Here is a 26,351-nt window from a genome sequence, read left to right on the forward strand (position 1 = left end):
ACTTTACTTACTTTACTACTGAGTATGGGTATGCAAACATTTGTTTTCATTAAGAAATGTTATGTCTACATGAGGCCAGAGTAAATGTAAAAAGGAGAAAGACATTGTACTAGTACAAAGTCATAGCAGTTGAGAGATGTCAAGGTGTATTAGAGATAGCATTAACAAATGTGATGGCACTAGATATTCTAGAAGAGAATAAGTTCCTGTTTGAAATGTTATAACTTGTAAATGTGTGATTTAAGCATATAAGATATATACATTTTTGTTGCTCTAACTTTTTTAGGCATGGCACAGAAAAGTGTATACACAAGAAACGTGATCCTTCAAATTTATTTTAAGTCTGCTTGTTTGGTATTTTTTTTTTGAAAATATTTTTGTCACACACAGTTCTGTCTCATGTGCAAGTTTATATCTATCTATCTATCTATCTATCTATCTATCTATCTATCTATCTATCTAGCTATCTCTCTCTCTACCTATCTGTTAAACTGTCCAAATGATTTTTCTGTGTGAGCTTTAGAAAGAAAAATATTAATGTGATATATTATTGCTATTTATTAAGTAATTAAATAAGCCATTAGCCACTGTTTTGTTATAGTAAAAAAATACTTAATCTTGACACCATTCAGATCACAGAATCAGGGTTTATTTAAAAGCTGTTGATATAATACTTGATTTTCACAGTTTATGAACAATTGCATTTCTTATTCAACGCAAGAACTACTTACCACACTATACTCTGAGAATTTGTAAGGTTTGCGTGTCTAATTGGTGAAAATACTTCATTAGTTCCATGTTCTTAGTTTCCAGGAAGTTGTTCACACTTAAATAAAAACATTCTGAAAAAGGTGTTGTGTTCATTAATCTTTCTCTGACTAGACAATCTAAAATCTTGGGAAAGGCGGATGTTTTGCAGACCGTTGAAATTGATTAGGCTTTTACTGAAGCACAGCTAATTGTTTTTAACCCTTCTGTTCACTAAATCATAAATGCACTTGTTTTGGCTGAAATGGGAGAAGCAGACATTGGCCAACAGCTTTCTCGTCACTCAACTGCATGATTACTGCATTGCTCATTTAGATAGTATAAAAATCTCCTGCATCACAGCATGCTTCAGCAAGAGAGTAGTATATTGACTGAAAGCATACAGCCACAATTTTTGTCCAGACTTCAAGCAGTTGGAGTTCATTTCTTTCTTCACTGAACAGTATGCCATTGGTAGCATTCACCAAATGTTACCTAGTGCTGCTATTTCTACTTCCGCTCGACATGTGCCAAGAAGATGAAATGGAGGTGAGCAGAAGATATGGTAGAGCTGTGGCCAGAGTAGTTCAAAGCCACCAGCAGACTTTCAAACCTTCAAACAGGGAGACAAAGAGACAGCCAAGTAACTCTTTAAATGGGACTGATTCCAACAGCACTTCCACAAAGGCAGTAGGCCTGTGGCCTGAGGTAGATGATTTAGAGCACACCTCCTTAAATGGTAGAGTCCAGGTACTTGGAACTCATTTTATATGGAAATAATAAGAGTTAAAGAACAGCTTAATATAGGCCACATTTTACATGACATGCCATATATATGAAATGTTTAACTGAGATTTCACTAATACGTTGCATTGCATACCATTTTCTGTGTTTTTGCTGTTAGTGATGTGGTCTGTGTAAGATGTGCATTCCACAACCATTAACTCTGTCAGTGCTTAGGTACAATGAGTTCTCATCTGCCTATAAGCTTAGTCGAGTGCTAGGAGCTAGAACTAACTGATTTAGCAGTAAATCCACTATCAATTGAGATGAAACAGAATTTCCTTGACTCAAGTTTACAGGGCTTAAATAAAATCCAGTAATTGATGCTATATATGAAAACATCTGAGGCCTTTCAATATTTGGAAAGTAAAAAATACTGCCATCTATAGAAATGTTCGTAGGTTATTGCTGCTATTATGCATGACCTGGCAATGCAGTTATCACTTCATTTACCCATAGTCACTCACTCTCCAAGAAGGAACTGTAGGATTCAAGCCAATCATCTGTTTTATTAATTAGAACCCTAGACTACAGTGTGCACTTAGCAAACCTGTTTTGAAAAGCAGAGTACATTGTTTTACAAGTATAGACATTGTTTTCAGTGCATGTACTTAAATTACTGGACAGCTCAACTTTGTATAAGGGGTGTAGCCAGTGAATTCCATTTTGTACTCATGGATGCTTATCGCTACCTCCAAGTGTACCTGGCATTTAAAATGGTCATATCACTCGAGCTGTTACCCCCCCCCCCCCAACTTAATGTGTGTAACATTTTTAACTGCTCAGTCAAAAACTATTAGAGGTATTGTTTTCAGATTTTTAATCCTGTCCGTAAGCAAGCTATATACATGTTTTTGAGACATTAATCCAGATGGTTACAGACATGATATGGCTTGATAAAGCCCCAATGTTTTTAATATGTTCAGAAAAATGTACTCTTTAGAGTACAAAGAGTTTGCCTGGCTACATCTCTAGAGAAAGAAAAAACAGTTTCAAGCTTTCTTAAAAATTATGAAGTGAGGACGAAGCATTTTTTTAACATTAGTCAGGGAAGAAATGTTTGGGAAATGATCACCAGTTTTGAACCTGTGAGGATTAAATAGCTTGATGGGCACACAACAGCTTGTGTTGAATTACATTGTGCAACTGTTTTTGCAAGTTATTCTTTGATTTGTTTCTCTGATTAAGAAATTTCAGAAGTAGACCATTTAGGGGAAAGCTGAAGTATGTCATAAGAATCAGGAATGTCTCTCACAATTAGGGATATATATATATATATATATATATATATATATATATATATATATATATATATATATATATATATATGTGACATCCCGGGTGCTGTAAATTCCAGCTGAGAAGATTTAAATTCAGGTCATCGTCATAAACAGCAAAAAAAGGAAGGAGTGGGATAAGAGGTGACCACATCAGGACTGCTGTACTAGATAACTTTACAAAGGGGACTAGTTCAATCAAATAGTTTTTGGTGATGGTACCATCCACACTTCTATGTTGGAGAACTGAAGGGTGCACTTTATTTCACTACTGGTACTACTGGAGATATATGTATATAGACAACCTGATAAGCTTAGTGTATACAGCAGACTGTGTGTGTGTATGTGTGTGCGTGTGTGTATGTGTGTGCGTGTGTGTGTGTGTGCGTGTGTGTGTGTGTGTCATGCATGCAAGTGTGTGTCCACTTGTGTGCATGTGTACGTGCGTGTTTATGTGCATGTGAGCATATTTATGTGCATGCATATGCATGTATATGTGTGTGTGTGTGTGTGTGTGTGTGTGTGTGTGTGTGTATAAGTGTGTATGTGCATGCACATGTGTGCACTTGTGTATATGTTTATGTTTGTGTGTGTGTGTGTGTGTGTGTGTGTGTGTGTGTGTGTGTGTGTGTGTGTGTGTGTGTGTGTGTGTGTGTGTTTGTGTGTATGTGGAGTACATACACTTTGGGAAGACAACCTGTCCTGACAGATACAGAAGTTGACTTTCTGATAGATGTAGTAGAATCAAAGTCTGTAACTGTAAATGTTTGGCTTGTGGAGGTCATGAGCAGTACAAGACATTAATGCACCATCCTTCAGTATGTGTCTGTGATTAAACATTTAGTGTGAAGTATTGAGACCTAACCAGTAAATACCTTATATTCTGGTTATTGTTACTTTCGTGCTGCATTATATATTCTGCAGCACTCTTCTTTGCTTGGTCAGAAGTCTCCCAGCAGTATGGGTGAAAAAGTATATATTTCTGTTAAACAGTTACCACTCCAGTTGCTGTGCTTAATGGACTGCATGATATATTCTAAAATGCTATTACATGATGCTTTTGCCTTTGCAGCTTCTTTGCCCCCAACTGTACTTTGTGACTTTTCAGAGTTGTCTGCTGCAGAGATGTCAGTTCTTCATTTGTCCTACATTTTACAAACAAGCTCCTGGAACCTAACATTTTCTTTAGTCTGACCAAAGTATTACAGCTAGCAGCATAATAGCAGTCTTTCATTCATGGATTGAGGGTGAACAGTGGTTGCATGTAGTGTAGTGTTTTCACAACATGATTCCTTGCTTTTTCGATATGACAATAAGATGACCACTGCATAAGTTAGAAAATGTTGTATGATTGTAATAGGAATTAGTAGAAAAATGAATTTATCTGCCAAGTTACGTTTGCAAGAATTTTAACACTAATTAGCAGTTGCCGTCTGAAATTATCTTAGTCAGATATAGATATCAGAATGTACAGTAACAAAGTAAAGAAGAAATTACATGCTCTTGTACAGTCATAATGTTATTAAGCAATAATCCATGACTGGGTGTGGGTATCACAGGATTTACCCACAGTTGGTGTGGTTTCATCATGAGTGCTAAGCCTGAGTGCTTAAGTAAATCCAGCAGTTGGTAAATCCTGTGATACCCAAATCCAGTCATGGATTATTGTTATTAAACAATGACATTATTTGAGAAAAAAATTACTTACCTTTCTTAAATAATTTCATTATATAATGACACTTTAGTGTTATTCGTCCTCTTATGCTGCTCCCTGTTGTACTGGAGAGGCACACCGCATGTATGTCTGTACACTTGCACAGTACATCAGTGCAGAGCAAGAAGAAGATTGTCTCTCTCCTTAATGAAAAATGATAAGGGGGACAAAAGGCAGAATGGCTCATTTGTAACATAAGTGTCATCTAATGTCTGGCATTGCTGATTGATAAAACTCTTCAGCGATATATCAGGTAATAAAAATGTTTATGTGGGATGTGATAAATATATAAGGAAAATGAGGGAGGGTCTGCAAAAGTCTGGCAGTTGAGAGGTATGGTTACTGGCTAGTAATCATATTCCTCAACTGTCAAAACATTTGTAGACTATTGTTGATATTCCTTATATGTTTACCCTGTTTTACATAAAATGTTTTCATACACAGCTAAAAGAATATATTTGAATAGAAAGTGGAATAATTAAGGAGTCCGGTGGCCAGACTTTTTTCTGTTCAGATACATTTGTTTTATAATGGGCACTCTGGACTGTCCAATCAGCATTCACATTTTTTGAACCCTTTGAAAATGGACATGTATCCAGCCAGACTAGCCCAGTCAACAAATGTAAAATAAATAAATAAAATAAATGTTGATTACCCTTTATTATATAACAGCATATAAACCAGCTGTACCATATCTAAGGTATAAGGCATGAACTGTTTTAGAAAGAAATTTTGATTTCATGTCTTCAGTTTGGTTCTTCACTGGGATGTAGGGTGCAAATGTCTTTCTTGGTTTATCATGGATTTTTGCTTCATGCCCCAGTTTCCTCTCACATCCCAAAGACATGCAGTAGGTAAATTTGCAATTATATTGCCCATGGGTGCTTGTGGATAACTGCCCGTGTCCATCCATGACAGTCTGGTGCTTTATCTAGAATGTTTATCTGCCTTGAGCTCACTGATTCTTGAGTGAAATGATAAAACAGGTTTTGGAGCATGAATGATCCTGGTCATATGCTCATACCTAGAGAATAATTTTGTTTATCTGTTTGCTCATTTACAGTTGAGCATAGTGCATAGGATCAAATGAGAGATTGTGAAACTGAACATTTAAGAACTTAAATATAGCTTATTTTTCTCACTTTTTACTTGAATAGAAGGATGTTCACCATATTTGATACTGACAGTGCACTTTGCTGGCATTTACTGAACAACTGCAAATGTATTAATCAAGACAACTCCGATTAAGGCCTCTGTGTGATTATCATATTTCACTGTCCACTATTACAGTTACAGTCTGCTACAGTTAATTACAACTTCATAGATTCACAGGTAAGTATTAGGCAATCGGTCTGCAGACCATTTGAAGCCTAGCCAAAATAACCTATTCAAAATTGCTCTCTAGCCTCAAGGAAGGCAAGACAAGATAAGAAAGAGAGAATCTGATGCTGCCCATCCAGTTGTCTAGGTTCACTTTGAAGCTGGCAGGTGTTCTACTCTACTTGTCATGTAGTGAAAGTTTATTCCAGAGGTGAGGGATATGCTGGGATAGGAATCTATTGTGTCAGCATGTTTTCAACGTGTCTTGTTTATCTGCTAATAAAGTTTTAGTTCCTTTAATTGAGTGTTTGATGTACTATTAGTTCTGTGAATGAATAAGAGGTCAAATAGGGTTGGATTTTTCATGGCATGAAAAGCTAGAAATAGATCTCCATGGAAGAGTCTGTAAGAGACTGACTATAGAGAAAGGGCTGCCAGTCTCTCCTGATAACTAAGATTTTTGAGGCCACTGATCTTTTTAGTTACCTGACTTTTACCTGATCATTAAATCTAAATGTGCATACAATCTTATATATGCAAATCCACTCAAGCCTACATGCAATCACAATAACATACTTAGATGTTTTCTTTTATCTTTTTTTTTTCTTTTTCATTCTTTCTTTTCTTCTCTCCATCTCATTCCTTTCTTATTTTTAAGTTCAAGTTCAGAATTATTATAGTGTCTATAACCTAGGCATATTGCATAAAATAATAATGATATATAAATTAAGGTAGTAAATGTCATTAAAATAGCAAGACGGGGATCCAGTCCATGCATACAATTCTATTAAAGTGCTTGAGCATTATGGGAGAAATTTATCAGCTTACCAAAGTGGTAAAGCATTGTAGGGCAACTCAAAAAGGCAGAAATGAATGGACCATGTGTAACTGCTCAGGATTGAGGACTCTGCCAGTAATTCTGCCAGCATATTTTAAAGGCTCTGTCCTTAATAATGAAAAAAGTAGATATCAGACTATTCCAAGCATTCCTTTGAAATTACCAACAATCCCATGGTGGATGAATGGAGAAGAAAGGATGGCTGATGCCATGCTGGTATCTCTCAAGAATGGGGGGGGGGGGGGGTTCAAGACAAACTATTACAAAAATGCTATAGTTGATTTGAGAACTAATTGGCTACAGTGGAGACTACTCAGAATGAGCACAATATAATGGCACTGAGGTACCGTTCCAAATATTCAAGCCACAACAAGCTTTAGATATAGGGCATTACAGTAGTCATTGTGAGAGGAGACCATGGCATAGACAACAGTATGGAGATCTGCTCTGTACCTGGCATAAGATCTGTAATAAGGACAATGTTATGAGGAAAGAAACAAGAAGATTTTATGACATGGTTCTTAAAAATATATTTCATACCTTAGGCATGAATTCTAGTCTGACACTGCTACAAATGTTGCTAGGGACAAAACTGGAGCAAGGCAATAAGAAGTGAAACATAATAAATCATACAAAAGCAAACAGATGTCATTCACTGAAGAAAGAACAGCACTGCACAAAAAATAGAATATACAAGCATTATAGAGTCTATTGTAGGGTGGCAGAAAGTTTATATGGTATGATATTTACACTGACATGAGACATCTGCTATTAAAACATAGGTAGTTTTTAATAAAGAAGATTAAACAGAAGTTTTTAATAAATTCAGAAAGAGACTTCCAGAATTTATTTCTACAGCTCTTGAGTTAGTTCCTTGGGACAGCAAGACCTCCTTGATCTTTTGTCTTTCAGCTTCTGTCTTGCTACTGTTATTAGCTGTTGTTAGCCTGTCAAATTGTAACACATCCAAGTAAAGTGTAGACATAATTACTGTCAACCTATCCAAGCGCAGGACATTCAGGCAGAACACAGTGATTACTATCGTCAGCCTGCCACAGTGTATCAAATCCAAGCATGACATGGAGGTGCTTATTGTTAGAAAATGGGCGAACTGTAAATTGCACCGCGATTGGAGAACAAATGTTCTCCAGCAGGGTGTTAATCTACAGGTAATGCCTGCTGAAAAACGAGTCCTCCATTTCACGGCAGCATATTAAGCTGCTGTGGAGCTCGGACTGAAAAAAAGCTAATGGCCACCATTATTTTATACTCGCTAAGCAGTGCTTTTGCTGTTTAGCAAGTGTAAAGTAAGAAAGAAAAAAATTTAAAATAAAGTGTGTGTGTGTGTGTGTGTGTGTGTGTGTGTGTGTGTGTGTGTGTGTGTGTGTGTGTGTGTGTGTGTGTGTGTCTGTGTGTGATAGAAAGAGACTGTATGCATGTATGAAAGTAAGCGAGGGCGATTAATCGAGCAAAACAGAAAAAAAGTGTATGTTTATGTATGCGTGTTTATGTTTCTGTCTGCATGTGTGAGTGAATGCATGCATGAAAGCAGAAGAGACTGAGTGTGTGTGTGTGTGTGTGTGTGTGTGTGTGTGTGTGTGTGTGTGTGTGTGTGTGTGTGTGAGAGAGATACAGAGAGGGAAACAGAGAATAGTGAGAGCGATGGAGCAATCCCCTGGCAGATAAGAGGTTTGCATACCTCTTGACCTCTTAAACATCAGCCCCTTACCACAAGAAATCTGTACAAAACCTGACATAATGGGGGGACAAATGAACAGATGTAAGGACTCATTTTAAATATTGCTCTTATAAACTTAGAAAGTTGCTAGAATAGCAGGATCTTTGTTAGCATGCATTTTCTAAAGGACATAAAGTATGAAACTCAAACACATCATTATTTAGCGACTTTAGTCTTTAGATCATCCCAGTGATTTATCAGGTCTATATTAGATAACCGAATGTTATCTTTAGCGAACGCTCACATGAGCAAAAATGCTGGGAATTGAAAAGATGTTTGCAGGGTCATGGTACAGTGAGGAGTGGGACATTTGCCCTTTCCTCACTGTAGTGCGATCTTGGAGTTGAAATATATAGTTAGCAGGGGATGTGGGGGGCGCAGTCCCCCACAATACCAAGTTCGATTACCGGCATTTTCGCTCATGTGAGAGTTTGCTAAAGATAACATTTGGTTATCTAATATAGACATGATTTATCAAAAACACATTTTTATGAGGAACAGACCAAAGATATAAGGCAAAAATCATTCTGCAAAAACCTGTACAGTTGAGAGGTATGGTCTTAGGTCAAGGTATCTGAATAAGCCTAAAATAAACAGGGGACAAAGGCTCAAAATAGGAATATTTTGTGTTAGCATGCATTTTCTGAAAGGAGGGGTGAGAGAGAGAGAAAGTGAATGAGACTGACCACTGCAGCAGTAAAAAGGTTTGCATATCTGGACGTATCAACTGAAGAAATCTGGATAAAGCCTAAAATAAAATGGGAACAAAGGCTCAAAAATTGGAACAGATTTTAAATATTGCTCTTATAAAATTATAAACTTGCTTAAATAAAGGGATTTGTGTTAGCATAAATTTTCTGAAGGAAAGAAAAGTCTGAAACTCAAATGTATGTCATTACTTAGTAACTTCTGTCTCCAATGACTGGCAACAAACCAAACATTTTAGGAGTAAAAGGCCAAAAAATAAAATAAATATTTGAATATTTTTTAAAGTGCTATATTTTGGATATAAAATGCTTCCTCCAACATCATTAACATATACTACAGCATGTTTGAAAGCTTAGATGGAGGAACTGTTTTACATCAAAATATGCAAAATAAAATAATATAATAATAAAAATAAATAAATAAAGCAATCAATCAATAAGTAAAATGCAACAATTTTATAGACAGCCCAGTCTCTAAGTGCAATAATGCCCCCAGGGTGTGTGTTATTGTGGAGTCAGGCCTCAGAACATCCCCGAGTGGGTGTTATTTCCACAACACCTCTCGTCTGAAACAGTAAGTGGTCACAGATAATGTTTATTCATCTTAAAGTAAAGGTAGCTGTCTCTGAAACTAAACTCCAATCTGAGTTTATATATGCAGATATTTAAGTAATAACACATGCCAAGCATACCTCTCAACTGTCCAGATTTTCATAAAATGTACAGATTTTTGCATTATATTTTTGGGCTGTTTCTCATAAAAATTTTGTTTTCTGACAAACCTTTGAGGACTGAAGTCATTAAATAAACACAGATATTTGGGTTTCTGTCAGAAAATGCATAACAGTGCAAATCCTGTATTTCTAGTAACTTTCTAGGTTTATAATTAAATGTAAAATCTGTCCCTGATTTTGGGCCCTTGTCCCCTATAATTTTTGGCTTTGTCTAGATATTTTCATTGGTTCATAGGAGATTACTGTGCTAAGGGATCAAGACCCCTTTCAAGCCTAGCCATCTTTACCTGAATTTTACCAGTTTTTTGATCCCTAAGGGATAGAGGATGGCCTAGGTTTGTGCATATGCCTTTGAGTATTTTACAGACAACCCCTGTCCATAAGGGACTTGGGTGCTACCCCAGGAGTGAATTTATGATTCCCCATACATTGATCCAAACTGCATGCTTTATGTGAATAGGAAGCTTGTCCCAGAGAGGGGGTTGTTTTTGAGACACATATCTGTCCCTCCAGGATGTTTTCATCATGTCACAGCTCTCATGTTTAGACCCTTATAAGGTGGTATTCATGCAGTTTTTCTTCCAAACATGTAACAGTTCCATCAGACTGGATTTAGAGTACCAAAGACCATTTGTAATTATTTCTGAAGGCAAACAGTGGTTTTATTGGAAGTTAAAATCATTTCCATACATAGTTATGGTAGGTTTCATCTAAGTCACAAGTAAGGCTGTTCAGAACAAGGATAAGAGGACTGAATTTATCTTTGGGAAATGCCTCTGAAGATGGTACCCATTTCCAACAGAGAGAGAGAGGGAAAGAAAGCCCATACTAAGGTGTATGTACTAGGTAAATAGCAGTCAGTCAATATCTTTTCTGAAATATTTTTACATGGGGTTTTGGGGTTGCAACATTGTTCAACTAATAAACATGGTACCAAAATGAATTTCTGTAACATACATATTTTAGTGCACTAATTCTTTTTCAGTATGTCAGTAATCAGAGTGAAAGGACTGTTGTTGATAAAACAGTTTATTTATCTAACTTAGGTCAATCTTGATTTGTTGAACTATACTTAAAACTGCGGTGGTGGTGCTGCGGTAGCGTTGTCGCCTCACAGTAAGATGTTGTCCTGATCAATTCTCAGCTAGAGCATTTTCTCTGTGGAGACATGCATGAATGGGCATACCTTCGTTGAATGTTGTGCGTCAGAGCTGGCAACTCGGCACGTAAAAATCTACTGCCAATCATTAGCGGACCGGAGTTGCGCTGTGGCGACCCCTAACCGGGAAAAGCCGAAAGACACAACAACAACAACCTTGATCATATTTTTCTGATCCCATCCACTCCACAAGCTCTATGAAACTTGTCAAACCTTTGGTTTGAGCATTATATTTTATATGACAGGCTACATCATCATGGGCGTTTGGTGTAGACATTAAATGGTTCAGGATGGTGCACAATAATCATTCAATTAATTAACAAGCTCAGGGGATGAACTATGTAAAGGATGTCCTGGAGTGAGGTGCAGATGGGGCTGAGGCAGGAGGCAGTACAAGTTTGAGTCAAATAATGTGGTTACATTTTTTGTAGTATGTATGAACCTATTCTTCACCAGTTTAGTTTTAATGCTCATGAGAAGAGGAGAAGGAAAATGCTCTACAAACCACTGGATAAGAAATAAATCATGGCTTCAGTCAGACCATCATGTTAAAATCCCTGCTTCCAAATAGAAGCAATATCCTTGTGTATATGAAAATAAATGCATGAGCTAGCATGGATTTATATGCACAGCTACCATGGCACTCACATGTCAGAATCAAACAAAGCATATAACTGTCAAACAGTCAAAGCTCAGGTCAGACTTTATTATGGTAACATTAGTATCTCTGTCAAACACAGGTGACAATTATGCAATTCACTTCAAAATTCTTCATACAAAATTAAACATGAGGTTTAGATATTCTAACCTCTGCCCACCCTAGGTAGGTAGCTCCTGAAGTACATAACTGATTAATATATCTATCTATATATATATATATATATATATATATATATATATATATATATATATATATATATATATATATATATACATTTGGTCGACAATTCATTTGGTCGACAGGCAGATTTGCCCCCCTCTCCAATGTTGTGCGACCCTGGAGTTGAAACTGCTTGTCGACCAAATGAACTGTCGACCAAATGAGTGAATGAGTGTCGATCATATGGCCTGTCGACCATGTGATAGGGATCCATATATATATATATATATATATATATATATATATATATTATATAACTAATAATAGCTGTAAAACATACTGAGCAAATCCTAAACAAGCAATGCATGTTCCGATGCTTCATGTAGCACATTGGGACCTTATCACTTTAAGGCGTTGTGTGGCTCATCAGTAGCTCTGCTTAAATTTCAAGTAGTTTTCTGCCTCCATGAAAGCACACTCAGAACATCTTACTTCCAGAAGAATGTGAATCACTTCTGACTAGTGGCTAATAAGAACCCCAATGTGTTCTTTGGAAAATAAATAGTACAAAGTAGCAGCTCTCTGGAAACTGAGAAGTCTTGTCCCTGCATTTCCTGCAGTACATCAATCTCCTTTCTTTAGTCAGACATCCCCTACCTGACCAGTAGATATAGATCTAGCTTTTAGTTGCTTCCTTTTTACAAAACCAGTTGGTAGGAGACACTGAAGGAAACAGCAGTTACTCTATTGGAAGTGGAAAGTATTATTGTAATATAACTCAAAGAAATGTTTTCTGCTGTACAATAAATATATTTTCCCAAAAGCTTCTACCATTATTTTTTATCAATTTCCAAAAATAGTGTTAAAGAGGGGGCAAAACCTTTGTGTTCTAGATAACAAACCCTTCAGTGTCCTGTCCTCACACTACCTTAGCAACTTAAGTAGCATATGCTAATTACATCAGCTCCAGTAGCATATCTTGCAATACCTAACTCCCATACTTAAGCTGTTCTGAGAATAGTATTGTTATTCCAGTTTCATGACTTTTAAAATGAAGCACTCATATATATATATATATATATATATATATATATATATATATATATATATATATATATATATACACCCTATTTGTTACTTTTGCAGAGTGCATTTTCAGTTAAATCTACTTGTAAGAGAGGTAGGCACACTTTTTGACCCCCACCTGAACTCTCTTTTGCAAATGGAATTATCAGAAAATGCATTTTGCTGATATATGTTAACATGATATGAAGTTCGTAAATTGTCATGTGTTTCAGGGGATAGATATAGTAAAATAATGTTGCTCCAGCCCTTTGTCAGAATAAGTTCCAAATTTTCAGGTACTTACAAAAACAAATTTCCATGTGTTCCTTAATTCTTCCCAAAGTTTGCTGTATGATTTAAATCCTTCATTCCACCCCAAATGACTCCCTCTGTCTGGCCCAAACTCTGACTGCCCTCATAATATCCCTTCCTGCCAGATCTGGGTGCTATCCCTGCAGAAAAGTACAATAAGTATAAGCAACGTAACCTGTATAAGCAAACACCTTCTCACCAGATGTTATTCCAGGGCATGCAGAACAATTGCCTGACTAATTTAAGCAATAATGTAGTACATTGAGGGCATTGTGCTCCAAAATCAGAGAAAAGACAAGCTTGTATGCATCTTTCTGACATCAAACTGGTGAATAACAAATAGTGTTAAGCACAACAATCTTCATTCATATGTTCTAGTAGTGGGGTACATCATAAACAGTAGCCAGCACAAAACATGATGAGAAGATAAAACAGCATTTAAAGTTGTAAAACACTTCTTGCTGTTTAACACACACACACACACACACACACACACACACACACACACACACACACACACACACACACACACACGCACACACTTAGACTGAAGCATTTAACAGCTTGTAAAGCTTTTCAGAGATGCACTTAACATCTGCTGACAGTCTGTGTAGCAGCACTAAGTATTTCACTACTTTCAAACCATAAAATACCTCATGCTTTGACACTTTTTCTTTCTTTAACTCTTTCTATACATCAGAGCAGCTGAAGCTCCATGTACTAAAAAGGATTATGATCAGGACTGACTGATCATAATAAACTAGTTATGTATTCTTGATATAGATGGCAAGATTCACCTCCAAAGCTTTACTCTCAAGGTAAATTTCTTGACATCCATGTATCAAACACATAACAAGCTTATTATGATCTCAATCATAATCCTCTACATTTTGATATTCTTACACCTGCATTCAGTTACTTAAGTCAATCTTGGGTTCTCCTACACTTGTATAAGTAATAAGATCAGTCCTTAACCTACAGGACTTGTGACCCTTTGCTGAAACCCACTGAACTACCAGACAATTCTTGGTCCCATGTGCTGCTTGTATCATCCTAGGTGTGTGCTTTCAGACCATTACTTATTAATTGTCTCCATAGGAATGAGGGAGGCATGAAGGATAAGCAGAAGCAGTTCAGGTGGTTTCAGCCTATCATACCTGGGCATTCACAGGTGCATAGATGAAAATCAGTCTAACAGTCATCAGAAAAGAGTACAGACAAGCGCATCTTATTCTACATAAACATCCTTTTATCTTGGTCTACGAAGTGCCCCTGTATCTTGGTCAGCATCAGCCAGTATGAACTTATATGTCCCCCTTTGTTCATACATTCAGAGAAAAACCTATGTCCCAAGGTACACATTTTATCTTTCCTGAGCCATCTACACATCAATAACAATACACCAGATTACATCCTTTAGCAATCTAGAATGTTCCATAAATGGTGGAATCAATCATGCGTTTACAGGTCTCCTGCTAAATACAGACAAAATAAATAGTATACAGTTGCAGAAACGTTCTTAGTAGGTACCTCTAAATTCTGTTATATTCCACTCACTTGCACCAGGGTGGGAGGTTGGCATAATGGTTAAGGTGTTTACCTTACAGATGCAAGGTGCATGGTTTGATTCTCATGTGGGCTAATTAGCTAGGCTTAAAATGGTCCACAAGGGCAGTTAGCCTACTACTAATCTATGAAACTATGAGCTTACCTTCTTATTTGTTCCACTCTACCTGGCTCCTTACATGAAAATTATGATTGCATGAAATTAGTCCAGTTTATGTTGGTATACAATCATCATCAATTCATAGCAGAACAGATCCTAGGTTGCCTTGGAGTATTCCATTTAGTCTGAGGTACAGCAATCTCAGTTAGTATATTTAAGTGGCAGGGATATGAGTGAAGAAAACCATACCAGAATGTTTTAAATGCTTGAAAGATGTTGCAGCAAGTTTTGAAATTCCTTTGTGTTTGTTGGTTTGCTTTTGTTAGAAATGCAGTTTATTTTTCACAATGTCAGGAGTCGCCATATTGACTTTCATATTTATGGTGGATAGCCACCACATGTCATCTCTACAGGAGTGGATATAACTAAAGATGTCACAACTGCCATGTAAGAAATTTGTGAAACTTCAGCTTTGGTTCCAAGGACCCCCGACTAAATATTACATCCACCCAAGGAGTATTCTTTGTGAACAAATACACCTAAGTCTGATAGTGCTATTTCAATGGTAGCCTTCAAGGGGAATTTTTCTCAGGATCCAGTTGTTCATCTATTACTGATAAGGAGTGCTACTAGTGCTATGGAGTGGTAGAAAAAATGTTGGTCACATCCTCCACCATATTCATTGAGGGAAATTAGCTATTTAGTGCATATGCTTTATTTTCAGAGGGACCTTCTGCATAAAATGCAATGTTTTGTGTACAAAGTGGCTGAAGGGTCTTTGAATGAAATGCTCAAGGGCCAAGAATAATTGTAGGTGATCTCATTTATAATGCAGGACATAGGGCTACCAAGACAGCAGGATTGTATGCCAACACTGCTGTCTCTAACCATCTGTACTGTGGACACTGTAGCCCTTCACTAACTCTTCTTTCAAATGACCATTGCATGGTTCAGAGTGTGAGGAGTTCCTCAAAGATATTAATATGAACTTAGAGCCCCTTGTGACAGCAGGACTGAAATTCCATCATTAACAATGCTTCATTACTAGAATGCTGAGGAGTCAGCAGAGATCTTGGTTCCATTGTAAGCCCCAGCTTCAACAGCAGGATTCTTTGAGATGAAACGTCCCTTCTTTGTGTGGTTTAACATGATCACTAGCCTAGACACTATTGTCATATGTGGCTTCAGCATGACTGCAAACACCTTCAGAGCATCTCACAACAGTTCTGACTTCCAGCCAATTCTGTCTAGACATAGATGGTCATGGGGAGATTTTAATCTCATGACCCCTAATTAGTTTTTTTTCATCACCTCAGAGGCATAGGTCAGATCAATTAACCTTTTTTTCACAACTCTAGCCTCATTATTGCCATTTCCAGATATGCTGCCAAATCAGATAAAACTGGATCAAAAATGGTATAAAAGGCCCCAAAGAAAATGAACCATTCAGAAGGTTTTACAGTACCAACAATGACTTGGGTATTTTCTAAGGTGCTTTTTAATTCCCACAAATGCAAGAGCCACCAGGGCCATTGTAGACCTTGGCTTTAAAACATATGTTTCAAAAGAGTTCTATATGGTCATCCTTCAACTACTCCTCTCATATTTATTGAGAGGAGACCGGATATATACTCTGGACCTTAAAGATGATCACTTACATGTAGAGTAAATCAATCATGGAGATTCCTGCACTTTCATATAGAAACTATTCAGAGTCAACTTTGCACCCAACTATTCAACCTCATGTCAGCTCACACAGTGTTCATGAAATGCATGTCAATCATACCCAGTCATTTGAAGTTACATTACACCAAAGTGTTCTCATATTTTGACAACATGTTATTAGATGATATTTCCAGACACAGTTTTATCAAATAGAAAGAGATATTGTTTTCTGTCTGTCACTCCTTGGGATCATGTTACACTTGGCAAAGGACTCTCCTTCTCCTTTTTAAGTGTTTTTATAAGCTGTCCCCAGATACTGGGATTTGTAGGGCATCTTGGGATTAGTGCTTCTGTTTTCTCCTGGTGAGAGAAGGAGTACAGTGACATCATTTCCAGGAGACTGCTGATCACCAGAAAGCCTAATAATTGCTTTATAGGTGACAGCTTGGAATCTGTGCTTATATTCTGATCCTGGTGAGAGTAGGAGCAGAGTGCATTGATTCCTCACTCTTTCTGGTTGGAGAGTGAGTGTCTATGGTTAACATACTTGGCTGGTCTGGTTGTTATTTGAGACATCTTCCAGAAAAAGGCTACAAGCCTACAGACCCTTGCATCATCTGGGACAAGACTGTGTATCACCATCTTCTTGGGATTGGTGCTAACATTTTGCTTCTGGTGACAGAAGAAGCAATGGAACATTGTGTCCCAACAGAGTGAAGTTGTGGTGAGACCAGCATTAGTAGTAGCCAGGCAGTAGTAATTTGTGCGATTCCCTCTTTTCATCATTCTTGACAAGCTAATTCTTTGTTTTCAGTAAGTACTTCTTGATTTGTTTCTAACTTCAGAATACCTGCCTAAATACTTCATCCTTAAATTTTCAGGGTCTATGTATTTGTTTCCCCTCAAGTGTTTAGTAGTGCTCTGTACAGACCCAGACACCTTAAGTAACATTTTTTCTGTAAAAGCACAATTGAAATTTCTCCAATATCTAGTTGCACACAGAACAACTAGTTTGCAGTGACAAGCACTGTCCACATAGTTGCAAACCGGATACTCCTGATAGTGATTGGTATTCTCACTCCAACAGTCTAATCAATAAAAAAGGTTTGTTGCCATGGATATGAACTTTCCTACTGTTTCCATTACTGTCTTTGTGGATACGGGCATCACGAGGCAATGTAGAAATTGCCTCATGTTTACTGACAGCCAGTTAATTCTCAAACAAATTGATATGGTATTTGAGAGCTGTATTTATACAACATCACTGGAGGCAAAGCTCTCACATAAAAGTATTCCTAATGTCAATAAGGTTGTCAGTAGTACACATGCTGCACCCATCATGCATAATTCAAAGCAGACATGTAGGCCCACATATACTGAGGCACTTACATGTAACCTTCCTAAACCACAAAGACCTAGACAAAGTACACATAAGAAATACCCTCAGCAGCCCCAAATGCACTCTTTCAAAACAACACCCACATCAACACATAGAGCTACATCTCATGGAGCCTCTACCCCTAAGCCCATAAGGTAAATCACCACACAATCCAACATTGTAGTCATTGGAGACTCCATTGTGAGACACACTGATGTCACTTTGCTTATCAGGGGTTAGGATTCAATACATTATGCATGCACTCAGGTTGTTGGATCACAATTACCAATATGACTCAGTCATAGTCCATGTGGGAGTAAATGACCTGAGACATACTTCCTTAGACTATATGAAGAGAGACATCATAGATCTGTTGGAATATGTGTCTCAGGCTGGTATGAGCTTAGCATTGAGCATCATTTTACCTTCTCTAAGGATGATTCCACAATACAAACAAAAGATGATTGACTTTAATAATTGGCTTAGTTTCTGGTGTCATTTTAAGGGGGTGCAATATTTGTCAGCATGGAAGGAGATGGTCAACAGACCATGCTGCTTTGCCAGGGATGGTCTGCATCTCTCCCCTCTAGGCTTTCAAATATTAGCTAAAACATTGTCTTCCTTCATAGTGCCTTTTTTCGGCAATGCCAAACTGAAAGGACTTCTGACATAGCAAATTGGAGACTAAGCAAAAAACTCCACTCCCTGGAAGCTCTCTTTACTCTAGAGAATGCTGATGTCTGTGCAGTCTCTGAGACATGGTTTAAAGCTGTGGACAGCACACCATGAGTGCAGGGTTATAATGCCTTTCACACATTTAGACCAGCTACTTCACAGGCAGGGACTAAAGGTGGAGGTGTCTCTATTTGCATCAAAAATAAATATACTTCTAGGCTGGTCAAACAGGACAATGCACTTGAGCTGCTTCATGTTCAAATCACCATAGGTAAAATCCAATACCACTTCCTTGCAAGCTATAGGTTTCCCCTCTATGACCCAGGAAACACATACCATGTATTTAAACTTATTAGAAACACTAAACATCCAACCCAATACCATATTCATGGGTGACTTTAATTACCCCACTATTAAATGGGAATCCTATACAGCATAACACATACATGCACAGAGATTCCTGGATTTTGTAAACACAACCCCCCTGGACCAGATAGTCAATACACCAATCAGGGGTACAACCATACTCAATCTGGTCCTCACTAATATGGGAGAGTGCTGCATACCCCCTACTGTAATGCCTTCCCTGATAAGGTCAGACCACAAAATGGTTTCCTTTGAAATAAAAATAAAACCTAGACACCCAGCTAAACCAAGAATATTCAAGAACTATTCTAAGGCTAACCGCCTGCTTTTAAGTGAGAACCTGGCAAGATTTTAAGCCCCTATAAACCCGGAGTACACTTCTGCCTATGTAGAACTGTTCACAGAAACCCTGGACAATCATGTTAATAGCTGCATAGAGGCAGCTGTACCCAACAGGAGGAAGTACACAACTAACTCAAAAAACAAACCCACCCACAAAATCAGTTGGATGTATAACAGGAGGAAGAAAATCATGGTAAAAATTAGGAGGTGCAGCACCCAGCAGGATAAAAGCACTCTCATTAAACTAAACAACTCAGAGGACAAATAAATTCTGCCAAAGCCAAATTTGAGATAAGTTTGGCCTCCCAGGCTAAGGACAACCACAAAACATTCTTTAGCTATGTCTGCAACCTCAAAGGCAATACACAATTGTGTACAGAGCTCATTGTAAATGAAGCCACGTATACTGAGCCAGAAGATATAGCAAACCTCCTGGCTGATAAATTCAGCTCCAACTTTACAACTCTCTCCCCCTCAACCTTCCCTCAGGAAATATCATCGAATATAACTTCTCCTACTATCATGAGAGAACAGGTTCTTAATGCTTTCTCTAAGACCAAGGACACTGCATCAATGGGTCCTGACAGTATCCCAGGATGCCTTCTAAATAGCATTAAACATGACCTATTAGGGCCTCTGGAATTAGTATTTAACTGCAGCCTCCAAACAGGCTTTGTGCCTCATGAATGGAGAAAGGCAATAGTCATCCCTCTGCACAAAGGTGGGCCATCTTCAGACCCTGGAAACTACAGATCCATAAGTCTCACTAGTCATATATGTAAAGCCATGGAAAGAATTATCATGGAGATGATAAATAGAGATATAGTAAACCTCCAGACACTGGACCCAACCCAGTTTGGTTTTGTCAAGGGCAGATCATGTCTACTCACTCTGGTGGACTTCTTTAAGAAGGTCACCAAAGCAATGGATGAGGGCAAAATCATTCACACTGCCTACCTTCAACTAAATGCCAAGAAATGCATAATAATAATAAGTAAAAAGACAAACTTAAAAACACCGAAGTACTGTATTGAAAGATAAAACAGGAATGAATGACCTACTGAAATGACTGCGTTTATTCTACAAATAACAAAATACATGTTGTGAGCGTTTTCATATAATAGAATATTATACTTCATCAGACAGAGATCTAACACATTCTGTTCATTTTAAACTTTCAAATAATGGTGTCATCATAATGTAATTTCCTTTGTCTTAATTAATTGCTGTACAAGTCAAACAATACATCTTACAACGCCACATTCACTAACATAAACAATTAAAAAGCGAATAATAAATAAAAAATGTTAAATTCCCTATTGCCCTCAGCAGCCTACTTACTATAAACATATGTATGTTCTTATATAAAATACTTAAAATGCAAATATAAAATTTATGTACATCTGTTATTTTATATAAATTAACTTAACCATTAAATACATTACACCTAAATGTCAATATGTCATAAAAATATATATATTTCTAAAATTCTAAAAACTGTGCACATATATATGTCTATTCTATGCCACTTTTTACCTCTACCACCTCTCCTATTGATACAGCAATTTATTGTGAATAATCAACTTTAACAGTTTTTATATTTCTCTTGATCTATCTTTAATAATGGCAAATTTTATTTCTTTTTAATGCTTTTAATTTCAGTAAAGGTGCTATGGAGCTACGCTCGTTAATACCTGGCCAAGTGTCTGCTTGCAACCTCACTTGCCATTCTAATTCTTTAGTTTCTAAAAGTACATTCCATGCTTTTTTGTCATCAATTAGAACTTGGCCTATAATAGTGTAGGTGAATGAATGGTCTGGGTGACTATTAATATGTTTTGCTAAAGCATTATTCATATTCAGTTTTTTTATTGCATATTCATGTTCATATTTGCGCTGAGAGAATTTTCTTTCAGTTTTCCCTATGTAATAGCCCAAACAGAGTTTACAGTTAATTAAACAGACTACAGCTTTTGATTCACAATTATATCTACCTTGTATTTGATACGTTCTATTTCTTACTAAAAACTCAGTGCCAACTTCTATTTTGTGGCACCATCTACAAAAAACACATTTTTTCATACCTAGCATTTCTATATCCCTATACAGATCATTGTATTTTAACAAATCTTTCAAATTTCTCCCTCTTTTGTACACTATAAGTGGCTTATCTGCTACTATATTTCTTAATTCTTCTTCTTGGTTTAATACGCTCCAATTTTTCACAAAAATCCATCTCAAAACATTAGCTTCTTTACTATATGTAATTACCAACGCCTCTGAGAATTTATTATTCTTATCTTGGTTTGTACTCTGAGTTATTTGAGATGTAACATTATCTTCTCTTTCTCCTTCTATACTGCAATTTTCATTTTGCATATTAGAGTTTTTTTTATCTAAGATAGGTTTAAAATAACCTCTCTTTCTTTTATTTATTACTTCTTCTATGATGTCATTTAAAAATGCTAGGATATGATCTAGCAAAGAACTTAGATCTTAAATTCGAACATTCTTCCAAAAAATGTTGCTCTTTGGTAATCATACATGCAGCTCTAACTAACAGTCCTTTTACGACGGACTTTTTTTGATGTTCAGGATGTGAGCTGCTATAATGTAATAAACTACTGGAATATGTTTCTTTCCTATGTATGCAAGCTATGTATCTATTTTCTTTGTAGTCTTTAATAAGTTTTATATCTAGATATTCCATATAATCATTACTAATGCTCCATGTAAACTTAAAAAAATGTTGTAGTTTGGCCTATATATAACATGCTAATATACCCATGGGCTATTGGGAGAAGAATTATGTTTTAATTAGTAGATTTAATAGATTCATTAAATCATACTTTAGGTTTCAGGATGACATTAGCATTATTTGGCAAGGAACACAAGACATATTGGAAGAATTTTTGTTATATATAGGCCAAACTACAACATTTTTTAAGTTTACATGGAGCATTAGATATAAAACTTATTAAAGACTACAAAGAAAATAGATACATAGCTTGCATACATAGGAAAGAAACATATGCCAGTAGTTTATTACATTATAGCAGCTCACATCCTGAACATCAAAAAAAGTCCGTCGTAAAAGGACTGTTAGTTAGAGCTGCACGTATGATTACCAAAGAGCAACATTTTTTGGAAGAATGTTCGAATTTAAGATCTAAGTTCTTTGCTAGATCATATCCTAGCATTTTTTTAAATGACATCATAGAAGAAGTAATAAATAAAAGAAAGAGAGGTTATTTTAAACCTATCTTAGATAAAAAAAACTCTAATATGCAAAGTGAAAATTGCAGTATAGAAGGAGAAAGAGAAGATAATGTTACATCTCAAATAACTCAGAGTACAAACCAAGATAAGAATAATAAATTCTCAGAGGCGTTGGTAATTACATATAGTAAAGAAGCTAATGTTTTGAGATGGATTTTTGTGAAAAATTGGAACGTATTAAGCCACGAAGAAGAATTAAGAAATATAGTAGGAGATAAGCCACTTATAGTGTACAAAAGAGGGAGACATTTGAAAGATTTGTTAAAATACAATGATCTGTATAGGGATATAGAAATGCTAGGTATGAAAAAATGTGGTTTTTGCAGATGGTGCCACAAAATAGAAGTTGGCACTGAGTTTTTAGTAAGAAATAGAACATATCAAATACAAGGTAGATATAATTGTGAATCAAAAGCTGTAGTCTATTTAAGTAAATGTAAATTCTGTTTGGCCTGTTACATAGAGAAAACTGAAAGAAAATTCTCTCAGCGCATATATGAACATACATACATATGCAATAAAAAAAACTGAATATGAATAATGCTTTAACAAAACATATTAATAGTCACCCAGACCATTCATTCACCTACACTATTATAGACCAAGTTATAATTGATGACAAAAGAGCATGGAATGTACTTTTAGAAACTAAAGAATTAGAATGGCAAGTGAGGTTGCAAGCAGACACTTGGCCAGGTATTAACGAGCATAGCTCCATAGCACCTTTACTGAAATTAAAAGCATTAAAAATAAATAAAATTTGCCATCATTAAAGATAGATCAATAGAAATATAAAAACTGCTAAAGTTGATTATTCACAATAAATTGCTATATCAATAGGAGAGGTGGTAGAGATAAAAAGTGGCATAGAATAGACATATATATGTACACAATTTTTACAATTTTAGAAATATATATATTTGTTATGGCGTATTGACATTTAGATATAATGTATTTAATGGTTAAGTTAATTAATTTATATAAAATAGATGTACATAAATTTTATATTTGCATTTTAAGTATTTTATATAAGAACATACATATGTTTATAGTAAGTAGGCTGCTGAGGGCAATAGGGAATATAACATTTTTTATTTATTATTCACTTTTTAATTGTTTATGTTAGTGAATGTGGTGTTGTAAGATGTATTGTTTGACTTGGAAAGCAATTAATTAAGACAAAGAAAATTACATCATGATGACACCATTATTTGAAAGTTTAAAATGAACAGAATGTGTTAGATCTTTGTCTGATGAAGTATAATATTCTATTATATGAAAGCGCTCACAACATGTATTTTGTTATTTGTAGAATAAATGCAATCATTTCAGTTGGTCGTTCGTTCCTGGTTTATCTTTCGATACAGTACTTCGGTGTTTTTAAGAAATGCATAATAGTATCCTTTGGGAAGTCATCCATCCTTGTTAACTATCATATTGACAACACATCCGTTAAAGTTGACCCAGTAGTCTGGGACTTAGGGGCACACATAGATAGTAATCTAGCCTTTGATCATAACATGTTTACAGCGGCAAGGAAATCATTCTATGTTGCACAACTTATAAACAAATGTATGGTGTCTAATTCCAAGGAAGTCATTGTTTCACTGTGTTTGGCATTCATCAGACCTATCATTGAGTACAATGCCCTCTTTAGTATGTATCTATCCAGGCATATCCAACAACTGGAACATCCACAGAGGTTTCTCACTAAAAGAATACAGGGCATAAGTAATATGTCCTATGCAGACCACCTCAATGCCCTATCTCTGTACTCTGTCTCCTATAGGCTTTTGAGGGGAGATCTATGCATGGTATACAGGGCATTGCCAGACCCCACACTGATGGACCTCCTGCATATCCATGAAACAAACAGTACCAGAATTACCCATTTTAAAGACTTAAACCTTGTCTGTGATATAAATAGGACCTGCTGGAGAGACAGGTATGTATCGCAGAGACTACCTCGCCTATGGAACAGGCTCCCCATCCATGTGAAGCAGAGTTCCTCCCTAATACAATTCAACTGCAACTTGGACAATTGCATGGGAAACCAGAAATTCATCCCTGGTTTGGCTCCTATGTCTCTGATGCAAACAGGTAACCTATAAGTGGTTCATCTTCCAGGCCCATGCTTACACTTATCATGGGTATCAGAACTTGTCAGAGATTTGGGATGCATGGCTAGGCTTAAAAGGGCCCTTGTAGTCATTAGCCTAGCAAACACCTATGACCCTATAATTTTGCCCCTAGAGAAGTTTCTTGGCAGTTTGTTGATAGACTTTTCATGTTGATGATGTCACTTCCTCTTGTTAGTAAGTATGCCAAAGCTCTGTGGTTTGATAACAGCAATTATCTTATGCCAGGTATCATATGGTGATTCTCTAGGAGTCTCTAAAATGGCAGTGGTTTCAGGAAAAGGGTTCTCATGGAAGTAGGACAAAGCTCTTGAAGGCCTGCAGGTATCACTTATCTTAGGGAGCTGTTACCGTTCTTTTCCTTTTCAGAAAGTCCTTTGTTCCACCACCTCAAATGCATTAGCCTTCAGGGGGAGGGCACTACATGACACTCACATGACAAAACTTGTGATTTACTCAGGAATCTCATTTATACATCAATGCCTTGAAGATTAGAACTATTTTCATCTCCCTACAGGTTACTCGGGAATCTCATTTATGCATCAAAGCCTTGAAAATGGGAACTCTTGTCATCTTTCTACAGCTTACTCAGGACTCTTTGCAGGTTCTACAAGATTTTCATCCTTAAGGACACATCTCCAGTCAGTCAGACAGTGTGTCAATTCTTTAATATGTCAACAATTGTCAAGTGTCTTGTTTGTAGACTGCTGCAGATAAGCTATAAAACTTTGAGAGCAAGCTTTCAAGAACAGGCACTTCCTATGATAAGACTACAGTCTATCTGAAGCCAGTTTTGCAAGCATATTCAGCCATTACTCATAGACATCTTATGACTGGGTCATGAGCCCCATCACAGCCAACACAATTTCAAGGAATTGGAGTCACCCAGATGGTGATGTCTTTACTGTCCCACCAACACTGATTGAGGGATTCCTGCCAGCAAATAATGCAGGGGATGTGAAGCAGGTATCCTAAAATAGTTTCATGTGCCAAGCAGTACTAGCAGATGTACTGTTTGTGCCTGCATGTGGGCCTCTATTCACAGATCTGGCATTATGGTGAGTACCCTAACTTTCATTTGCACTGTATAAGAAATGCATTTCCAAGTTGCCATTTAAGACGTAGATCAACTCGTTTTCTAGTTTCATACTGATAACTCATCTTTGATGTTGTTGATTTTTAAGGAACCTGTTGAAAGGCCACATTACACAGACTGCAGTCAGTGCTGTCGAGGAGATGGACTACGGGGATACCCAGGACCCTCAGGAGCACCTGGCATTCCAGGTAAACGATAACAGTTTGTTTCAATTATAACAAATCCCTCTTCACAGTATTATTATTTTTATATGGCATACAGTGAAAGCATACTTTATTTAGCTAGATGGCAGGGTGGCACAGCTTTGTTATCTCAAATGATCTGCTGTTTTTGAGCAAATATAAAACATAAAGCAAACTTTAAGGAGGCCTACAAATTTAATAGCTTTATTACTTCTACTGAGAGACTTGTTTTAGAGTACACTCATGTAGTATTAAATTGGTTTTAAAGAAAAGTTTTTGTTTCACTTAAATAGTTGCCTTTAATTTTCAAAGAGAAACAGGAAGTTGTGATGAATAAGGTAGGAGTACCA

The 26,351-nt window shown here is 36.6% G+C and overlaps 1 protein-coding gene across 1 annotated transcript in view; it reads left to right on the forward strand.

Annotated features, from left to right (window-relative positions):
• The first annotated feature begins 978 nt into the window (after positions 1 to 978).
• C1QTNF3 (C1q and TNF related 3) overlaps positions 979 to 26,351 on the forward strand; it is a 512,031-nt gene continuing 486,658 nt past the window's right edge. Inside the window, exons 1-2 of the mRNA XM_044070220.1 lie at positions 979 to 1,497; positions 25,908 to 26,007. Coding sequence (XP_043926155.1) covers positions 1,213 to 1,497; positions 25,908 to 26,007 — 385 coding nt within the window. The 5' untranslated portion in view covers positions 979 to 1,212. The remainder of the gene's footprint in view (positions 1,498 to 25,907; positions 26,008 to 26,351) is intronic.

This window comes from Protopterus annectens, chromosome 1.part0 (assembly GCF_019279795.1).
Source record: "Protopterus annectens isolate FY-2018-M chromosome 1.part0, PAN1.0, whole genome shotgun sequence".
In the NCBI taxonomy this organism is placed as follows: domain Eukaryota; kingdom Metazoa; phylum Chordata; order Ceratodontiformes; family Protopteridae; genus Protopterus; species Protopterus annectens.